At 48.8% G+C, this 10,000-nt stretch overlaps 1 protein-coding gene across 1 annotated transcript in view; it reads left to right on the top strand.

Moving 5' to 3' along the window:
* LOC123518234 (discoidin domain-containing receptor 2-like) overlaps nucleotides 1-5,027 on the top strand; it is a 107,327-nt gene extending 102,300 nt beyond the window's left edge. Inside the window, 6 exon segments of the mRNA XM_045278958.1 lie at nucleotides 160-808; nucleotides 1,410-1,521; nucleotides 2,888-3,022; nucleotides 4,115-4,267; nucleotides 4,459-4,555; nucleotides 4,904-5,027. Coding sequence (XP_045134893.1) covers nucleotides 160-808; nucleotides 1,410-1,521; nucleotides 2,888-3,022; nucleotides 4,115-4,267; nucleotides 4,459-4,554 — 1,145 coding nt within the window. The 3' untranslated portion in view covers nucleotide 4,555; nucleotides 4,904-5,027.
* Nucleotides 5,028-10,000: the final 4,973 nt, after the last annotated feature.

The following is a 10,000-nucleotide window of genomic DNA, read 5'->3' as shown; positions in this document are numbered from 1 at the left end:
TAGAAATCTTGTTAGGCTGTGAATGGAACCGTAGAAACACGCTTTAAGAGATCCGCGTCCTTCAGTCAGTGTTTTGAGAGTAGTGGAAGGAGTGTTTCAGAGTAAGGGAAGGTAAGACTCACTGTTTGGCACTGCACTAACCCGCCGCGCCTCCCTCAGAGCCCTGCCAGTGTAACCTGACGGACTGGGCGGACGGCAAGACGACCTCCCCGGCAGAGCACATCGCGGGACGACACGACGACCCCACGCGGGACGTCTCCACGGTGTCCGCCGCCCACGCCCACACGCGAGCCTTCATGGGCGTGGTGGTGGGGTTCGTGGTGGTGGTGTTCCTGCTGGTGGCGGCGGGGCTGCTCATCTACGTGAGGAGGCTGAGGAAGAAGAAGGCCTCGCCACACGTGCTCAAGAGTCCGCCCTCGGAGACCGCCAGCACAACCTTTGACCTCAAGTCCCTGCGCCTCCCGCCAAGCTTCTCCGGCGCCAGCACCAGCACCAATGCCGGGGCGTCCCTGTACGGCCCAGTGGCGGTGCCTGGCGACGAGGGCTCCCTGTACCACGAGCCCTACAAGACGCCCCTGTTCAGCGCCTCTCAGTACAGCGTGGCCACCATCGGCCGCCACCTCAGCGACCACAGCAGGGACGGCACCGCCACGCCCGCCCGCAGGAGTGTCAGCGGCCTTGTGGGTGGCGAATACGCTCTACCCATCCTCAAGACGCCCCCGCCCGCACTGGAGTCGGCGGCCTCACACTACACCACCACGCTGCCCTACTCCCACTCCACCCCCCACTCCACCTACGCCTCCTTCAGGTACTACTCACACACACACACACACACACACACACACACACACTGCACCGCTTCAACTAAGTAACTATGATTGTTTTATCAGTTATAATGGCACTTATTGACTCATCTTTTTACAATGTATCAGGGACAGGTATGAGGGACAGGTAATGGAGGAAGGCGGCGGGGTGAGGGGAGAGGGGTGAAGGGTGAGGTATGAGGGGTCACAAAGGGTATGAGGAGGCATGTAAAGGGTTAAGCTTCATATTTTCACTCACTTCCTCATCCAATTAACAAAACAAACAGGCAAGATCAACAGAAATAAAAGACTAACACACACACACACACACACACACACACACACACACACACACACACACACACACAAAGGCAAACAAAAGCGCCACGCCAAATTCTGTGGTGTGTGTGTGTGTGTGTGTGTGTTATTTTTGTTATTGTTATTATCATCATTTTTTTACTACTGCTGCTACTACTACTACTACTACTACTACTACTACTACTACTACTACTACTACTACTACTACTACCACCACATTTCAATACATGAAGCAAACAGGTTACGATAACTTTATAATAACAATCTCCCTCTCTCTCTCTCTCTCAGCCCCGCCCCAGCCCCTCCATCAACCCTGCCCCCCGCCAGCCTCCCCTCCCTTTCCAGGTACACAGCCGCGCCCCCTCCGCCCCCCCTCCGCGTGCCCCCCGCTGTCACGAAGGTAAGTTAACAGACCAATTAACCTGTTATGTTCTCGTTACGGCTGTTAGTTGTGTGTTATCGGAAGTTGGAGAGTAGTAGTAGTAGTTGTAGTAGTTGTAGTAGTAGTAGTAGTAGTAGTAGTAGTAGTAGTAGTTCTTGTTGTAGTAGTTGTTGTAGTTGTTGTTGTTGTTGTTGAAATTATTGTTGTTGGTGGTGGTGGTGTTCTAGAGAGAGAGAGAGAGAGAGAGAGAGAGAGAGAGAGAGAGAGAGAGAGAGAGAGAGAGAGAGAGAGAGAGGAGAGAGAGGAGAGAGAGGGGAAAGAATATGAGAACAAGCAGTGATATTGAAATGGAAAGAGAGAAGAAGAGAAAGGAGAAAGAAGAAGAGGAGGAGGAGGAAAGATGAAGGAGAAAGGGAATTACAGTAAAACGAATGAGAGAGAGAGAGAGAGAGAGAGAGAGAGAGAGAGAGAGAGAGAGAGAGATTAAACCGTTTTCTCTTCTTCTCTCCTCCTTCCTTTCCTTTCCTTCCTGTTATTTATTTCCCCTCTTTTTCTTCCCCTCTTCTCAAACACAAACTTAATATAAACTTTACTCACTCTAGAATTAAACTTCACCTCTTATTCTTCACCACCACCACCACCACCACCACCACCACTACTACTACTACTACTACTACTACTACAGAATACAGGGTACGCGGTTGCACTCTCTCTCTCTCTCTCTCTCTCTCTCTCTCTCTCTCTCGGGACACATAAACAGCAGTAACAACTTGTAGGAACCCCATTTGTTATTTTTCGCCTATTGACTCCCTGTCCGCCACCACCACCACCACCACCACCACCACCAGCGAGGAGGTGGTGGTGGTGGTGATACATTATGTCTAAAGATATTGATGTGCAAATATTATAAAATTTATCTTTGTTTTGTTATTGTTGTTCCTTCTCATTCTTTTTCTTTCTTATCATCATCATCATCATCATCATCATCATCTTCTTCTTCTTCTTTTTTTATTATTATTATTATTATTGTCTTTCTTGGAGTTTCATTAATTGTTACTGTTTGTTGTTGTTGTTGTTGTTGTTGTTGTTGCATAAAAGTTAGTTGTTGTTTTCTTGTTACTACTATAACAACAACAACAACTGCTACTAATACTAATACTATACAACAACTACTACTACAACTATAAAGACAACTACTACTACTACCACTACCACCACCACCACCACTAACAACAACAACAACAACAACAGTAGCATCAGCAGTAGCGATAACAGCAGCAGTAGTAGTAGTAGTAGTAGTAGCAGTAGCAGTAGTAGTAGTAGTAACAGCACCAATAAAACCGTATCCAATCCCACCGTGTTGAGCCCCGCGTCCCTCCCACAGGCGGGGGTGAGCGTGGTGGGCGGCTGGGGCCCCGTGGAAGGACAAGGGGTGGCCCGGACGAGCATGAAACCCCGCAGCGCCAGGCAGACACCCCGCCGCGTGCTGCACAGATTAGCGGAGAGCGACTATGGCACGGTGAGGCCCTTCCCCTTCTACTGCGCCTCCTCCTCCTCTTCCTCTTCCTTAAAAGCTCTCTTCTCTTCCAAAGTATTATTGTTTGGCTTTCCTTTGTATTCCTTAGTATTTACTCTCCTCCTCCTCCTCATCTTCCTCCTCGTCCTCCTTTTCCTCCTCCTCGTCCTCCTCCTCCTTCAAATTTAACCCCCACAAAGCTCTCTTCTTGTCCTCCTCCTCCTCCTCCTCCTTCTCCTCCTCCTCCTCCTCCTCCTCCTCCTCCTCCTTCTCCTCCTCCTCCTCCTCCAATGCCTGTATTCTAAAACGCATTGCTCTCTCACCAAAACTGTTTTTCCAAGGCCACAGAGATGACCAGCCGTGTGCCCAAGAGTAGCTGGTGAGTTGAAGGCTTGAATAAATCGAAAAGAAAAGAAATTAAAAAAGAAAAGAAAAACGAAAAAATAATAATAAAAATAAAGAAAAGAAAAAGGAAAGACGAGAAACTTTGGAAATGGAAAAGAAAAAGAAAAGGCAGATTTCATATAGCGATTTTTCTTTTTTTTCTATTTTTTTTTTTTTTTTTGTTGTTTGTTTGTTGTTGTAGATGTGAATGTATTTATTGTGGCCAGCAGACATTTGCTTTTTGCTGCAGTGTTCCTTTGTTTGTCAGGGTTTGTCTTGGCCCCAGGGTGAGAGAGAGAGAGAGAGAGAGAGAGAGAGAGAGAGAGAGAGAGAGAGAGAGAGAACAATGTATACAAACCAGCCGTTAAAATTTCCCTTGTTATATTAGAACAGACACAATATTCTCTCTCTCTCAGCCCCCACAGGGGTGACTCGGGGCCTGGGGGAGCCGTGCATGGGTGTCCTGCTGGGGGATCCTGAAGGCAGATTTCCCAGGGGTGTTGTGTGAAGAGATAGGTGGTGGTGGTGGTGGTGGTAGTGGTGGTGGTCGGGTGGTGGTGGTGGTGATGGGGCGGTGATGGTGATGGGAAGCGAGTCCTCGGTTATGAAAGGGGATTTGTCTGTCTGTCTGTCTGTCTCTCTCTCTCTCTCTCTCTCTCTCTCTCTCTCTCTCTCTCTCTCTCTCTCTCTCACTGTCCCCCCCGCCTGCAGGTGCCGTGGGCGAGGCGTCGGGCGGCGGGCGTGAGTGGGCTGCTGGTGAACTCAGAGACGGTGAACGGGATAGGTATTGGTGACAGACTGGAGGACACCATCGCCTTCAGACACTGCCCCTCCCCCCCAACACAGCCACAGCCACAGCAGCAGGTACGTGTGGGTGTGGGTGCGCTCTCTCTCTCTCTCTCTCTCTCTCTCTCTCTCTCTCTCTTTTTTCTTTTCTTTTTTTTTTGTGTGTGTATGTTTATTCTCTCTCTCTCTCTCTCTCTCTCTCTCTCTCTCTCTCTCTCTCTCTCTGTCCCCCCAAATGTAATGCTAACACCCCCCCGACTCCCCGACAGGTTCCCTCAACGCGCAGGATGGGCGAGGAGGGGCGGGAGTGGCGCCCCCCCATACGATCCCTCTCACAGGACGCGGCGACGACTGTGGAGGGCTGAGGTGAGGAGGAGGAGGAGGAGGAGGAAAGGCTGAATAGACGATAAGGAGGAGGAAGTGGAGAAGGACATGTGGAAAAAGGAGGAGGGAGAAGAGAAGGAGAATTAGAAAAGGAGGAAGAGGAGGAAGGAAAGGAGAAGCAGGAGGGGCTGAGTAGGAAGAAGGAAGAGGAGGAGTGTTAAAAGAAAGAAAAAAAGGAGGAGGATTATAAGGAAGAGGAAGAGGAGGAGGAGGAGGAGAATAAAATAGTAGAAGGAGGAATACAAGAGGAAAAGGAGGATTAAAAGTGAGTGGAGGAGGAGGAGGAGGAGTAATCCTTAATACACTATCTAGCTATTGTTATTCCTACAGGGAGGAGGAAGAGGAAGAGGAAGAGGAGGAGGAGGAGGAGGAGCAGGAGGAGGAAGGCGACGGCAGCTGTACAGACCACCCCTCCCCCCTCCCCCTTTGACAGCACAGCACTGAGGCCACTGTGGTGAGTAAACAGGAAAAAAATGCATGATGGAGAGGAGGAGGAGGAGGAGGAATGGGTAAAACGTGAAGGATGGAAGGAGGAAGACAATTAGAAGGAAGAGGAGGAGGAAATGGGTGAGATGGGAGGGATGGAGGAGGAGGAGGAGGAGGAGGAGGAGGAGGAGGAGGAGGAGAAATGGATGAGATGTGAGGGATGGGAGGAGGAAGAGAATTAGAAGGAGGAGGAGGAGGAGGAAGAGGAAGAGGAAGAGGAGGAGGAGGAGGAGGAGGAGGTCTGGTAGTAATAATAAGTGAAAATAAAGAAATTAGAAAAAATAATAGAAATGGGTAAAAATAATGGGTAAAAACAAGCACCTGTGTTAATGTATGGGGAGGAATGGGGCAGGTGACACTGAATATTCCCCTCGTAACATAACTTTCCCCTCACTCTCTCCCCTCAGCCTACCCCTCACTGGACCACCCCCACCGTCAGACACCACCACCACCACCACCACCACCACCGCCGCCGCAGCAGGTGATCAAAATATAGTGACTTTACCATATATGAGATTTTAACAAGTGTAGAATAATTTGTAGACAAGCGTATGATTTGAGTGTAGCCTTTGGATCTGAATAAAAACATTACTAACATTTGGCTGGTCTGCTAACCCTTACTAACCGCCTTCCTAACTGTCCTAACCGCCTTATTAACTGTCTTAACCGCCTTACTAACTGTCTAATTGTAATCTCTTGTTTTTGTTTGTTTTTTTAAGTCGCCACAGTGGGTTGTCTGACTGGCTGACTGGCTAACTAACTGACTGACTAACTGACTGATTGACTGACTGACTGGTGTGCATGCTGGCCTTCTGTCGCTTTAATAAACTGGATCACTCACACAAGCTTTGATAATCGCAATGCTTCTGACCTTAACCCCTTCAGTACTGGGACACATTGTTACCTTGAGATTTGTGTACCATTAGACCATTTTATTGACATTAGCAAGGGTCTATGGGGGTCTGAAGATTAATGGCCACAGTCTTCACTATTTTAACCCCTTCAGTACTGGGACACATTTTTACCTTGAGATTTGTGTACTATTAGACCATTTTATTGACATTAGCAAGGGTCTATGGGGGTCTGAAGATTAATGGCCACAGTCTTCACTATTTTAATCCCTTCAGTACTGGGACACATTGTTACCTTGAGATTTGTGTACTATTAGACCATTTTATTGACATTAGGAAGGGTCTATGGGGGTCTGAAGATTAATGGCCACAGTCTTCACTATTTTAACCCCTTCAGTACTGGGACACATTGTTACCTTGAGATTTGTGTACTATTAGCCCATTTTATTAACATTAGCAAGGGTCTATGGAGGTCAGAAGATTAATGGCCACAGTCTTCACTATTTTAACCCCTTCAGTACTGGGACACATTGTTACCTTGAGATTTGTGTACTATTAGACCATTTTATTGACATTAGCAAGGGTCTATGGAGGTCTGAAGATTAATGGCCACAGTCTTCACTATTTTAACCCCTTCAGTACTGGGACACATTGTTACCTTGAGATTTGTGTACTATTAGACCATTTTATTGACATTAGCAAGGGTCTATGGAGGTTTGAAGATTAATGGCCACAGTCTTCACTATTTCAACCCCCCACATGAGTTTCTGAAGCTATATAGTCACCAAATAGTCACCAGGAGGAATGTGGAAACGCGTCACGGTACTGAAGGGGTTAAACGGGAAACAATATTAGCGTGAAAAAAAAAAAATGCATAAATAAAAACAAAATAGGAAGTTGTGAAGGATATTGACAGCACAGGAGAAACATGACCCTCAGATAAACACACACACACACACACAATAAACAATAATAATAACAAGAGATAAGAAGAGAAAGATAATAAAAAAAACATAAAACAAACTCACGTCCTCCCGAGTTTTACCACATCCCGCCGTCAGGAGATGAGCGCCCTCGACCACCACCACCACCACCACCGCCACCGCCACCGCCACCACCACCTTCCTATGTGTATTGCCTTTGAAGTGAGTTGTTGGTGTGTGACGGAGCGAAGGTCACCACACACCTGGCCACGGGGAGTCACGGAAGGCGAGGACGATGCGGTCACGTGAGAGAGAGAGAGAGAGAGAGAGAGAGAGAGAGAGAGAGAGAGAGAGAGAGAGAGAGAGAGAGAGAGAGAGAGAGAGAGAGAGAGAGAGAGAGAGAGAGAGAGAGAGAGAGAGAGAGAGCGCATCCTTTCCTGTTTTTAATTCTGAACACTAAAATCATCCTAACTTTTTTTTCAGGAGATAAAGAAGATGAAAATGAAGATGAGGAGGAGGAGGAAGAGGAAGAGGAGGAGGAGGAGGAGGAGGAGGAGCTACAAGAAGATTACGAATAAGCAGAACAAGAACAGCAACAGTAGTAGAAGTAGTAGTAGTCCCAGTAGAAATAGTAGTAGTGGTAGCAGTAGTATATTTTTTATTATTATTGCAGGAGGAGGAGGAGGAGGAGGAGGAGGAGGAGGAGGAGAAGAGGAGGAGGAGAAGAGGAGGAAGAGGAGGAGGAGAAGAAGAGAGAGAGGAGGAAGAGGAGGAAGAAGAGGAGGAGGAGGAGGAGGAGGAGGAGGAGGAGGAGGAGGAGGAGGAGGAGGAGGAGGAGGAGGAGGAGGAGAGAAGAGGAGGAGGAGGAGGAGGAGGAGGAGGAGGAGGAGAGGAGGAGGAGGAGGAGGAGGAGGAGGAGGAGAGGAGAAGGAGGAGGAGGAGGAGGAGGAGAGGAGGAGAGAGAAGGAGGAGGAGGAGGAGGAGGAGGAGGAGGAGGAGGAGGAGGAGGAGGAGGAGGAGGAGGAGGAGGAGGAGGAGGAGGAGGAGGAGGAGGAGGAGGAGGAGGAGGAGGAGGAGGAGGAGGAGGAGGAGGAGAGAGGAGGAGGAGGAGGAGGAGGAGGAGGAGGAGGAGGAGGAGGAGGAGGAGGAGAGAGGAGGAGGAGGAGGAGGAGGAGGAGGAGGAGGAGGAGGAGGAGAGGAGGAGGAGGAGGAGGAGGAGGAGGAGGAGGAGGAGGAGGAGGAGGAGGAGGAGGAGGAGGAGGAGGAGGAGGAGGAGGAGGAGGAGGAGGAGGAGGAGGAGGAGGAGGAGAGAGAGAGGAGGAGAGAGGAGGAGGAGGAGGAGGAGGAGGAGGAGGAGAGAGAGAGAGGAGGAGGAGGAGGAGAGAGGAGGAGGAGGAGGAGGAGGAGGAGGAGGAGGAGGAGGAGGAGGAGGAGGAGGAGGAGGAGGAGGAGGAGGAGGAGAGAGGAGAGAGAGGAGGAGGAGAGAAGGAGGAGGAGAGGAGGAGGAGTAGAGGAGGAGGAGGAGGAGGAGGAGAGAGAGGAGGAGGAGAGAGGAGAGGAGAGGAGGAGGAGAGGAGGAGGAGGAGGAGGAGGAGAAGAGGAGGAGGAGGAGGAGGAGGAGGAGAGGAGGAGGAGGAGGAGGAGGAGGAGAAGAGGAGGAGGAGGAGGAGGAGGAGGAGGAGCAACAATAAAATAAAATGGGCCTCCTCTCTCTCTCTCTCTCTCTCTCTCTCTCTCCCTCTCTCTCTCTCTCTCTCTCTCTCTCTCCTCTCTCTCTCTCTCCTCTCTCTCCTCTCCTCTCCTCCTCCTCCTCTCCTCTCTCTCCTCTCTCCTCTCCCTCCTCCTCCTCTCCTCTCTCCTCCTTCCTTCCCCTCCTCCCTCTCTCCTCTCCTCTCCCTCCTTCCCTCTTTCCTCTCTCTCTCCTCTCTCCCTCCTCTCCTCCCTCCCTCCTCTCTCCTCCCTCCCTCCCCTCCTCTCTCTCTCTCTCCTCTCTCTCTCCCTCCTCTTCCTCTTCCTCCTCCTCTCCTCCTCTCCTTCCTCTTTCCTCTCCTCTCCCTCCTCTTCCTCCTCTCTCTCTCTCTCTCCTCCTCCTCTCTCTCTCTCCCTCCCTCCTCTCTCCCTCCTCTCCTCCTCTCCTCTCCTCTCTCTCTCTCTCTCTCTCTCCTCTCCCTCTCCTCTCTCTCCCTCCCTCCCTCCCTCCTCTCTCTCTCTCTCTCTCCTCTCCTCTCCTCTCTCCTTCTCTCTTCTCCTCTCTCTCTCCTCCTCCTCTCTCCTCTCTCTCTCTCTCTCTCTCTCTCTCTCTCTCTCTCTCTCTCTCTCTCTCTCTCCCAGTCACTCACCACAGGGCTCCCAAAAATGTGTGTGTGTGTGTGTGTGTGTGTGTGTGTGTGTGTGTGTGTGTGTGTGTGTGTGTGTGTGTGTGTGTGTGTGTGTAATTCATTTAATAACAATAAAATACAATGCAAATACAGTTTTTTGTCTTTCCTTTCACTGAATTGTATAGAGGAGAAATATATATGAGAGAGAGAGAGAGAGAGAGAGAGAGAGAGAGAGAGAGAGAGAGAACCACATAAATTACAATATTAACTAATTTTTTCCTCTTCTTTCCTTCTTCATTCCTTTTTTCTTATCTCTTCTCTTCCTCTTCTAACATCTTTCATAAATTACAATATTGACTTCCATTCTTATGTCTATTTCTTGTTCTTCTATTCTTCACTTGTCTTTCTTGTTCTTCTATTCTTTCTTGTTCTTCTATTCTTCTTCTATTCTTTCTTGTTCTTCTATTCTTTCTTGCCAAATTCTTATCATGCATTTTCCTTTTTCAATTTCTGCCGCCTCGCCTCGCCTCGCCTCGCCCCTCACTGCGCCAACACACTCTTCGTAACACACCACAACACTCCCTGAAACACACAATTTAATGATTCACACACTCAAAATAAAAATAGATTAATCATTTTTGTATTTTCATTTATTTATTTATTTATTTTCAGTATTTCCAAACCGCTAAACTGCTCCAGATAAAGAAAAGGAAGGGAAAGCAGGGAGGCATTATTGGAACAGAGAAAGTGACGAGAGAAAACGGATAAACTTGACAATATTTCATGGGTGACTAAACCAAATTAAAACTATGACTAAAACAACAATGGAGGCTGAAAAACTAAGGCCTC

This window comes from Portunus trituberculatus, chromosome 6, assembly GCF_017591435.1.
Source record: "Portunus trituberculatus isolate SZX2019 chromosome 6, ASM1759143v1, whole genome shotgun sequence".
NCBI lineage: Eukaryota > Metazoa > Arthropoda > Malacostraca > Decapoda > Portunidae > Portunus > Portunus trituberculatus.
This window is presented reverse-complemented; position numbering and strand designations above follow the sequence as displayed.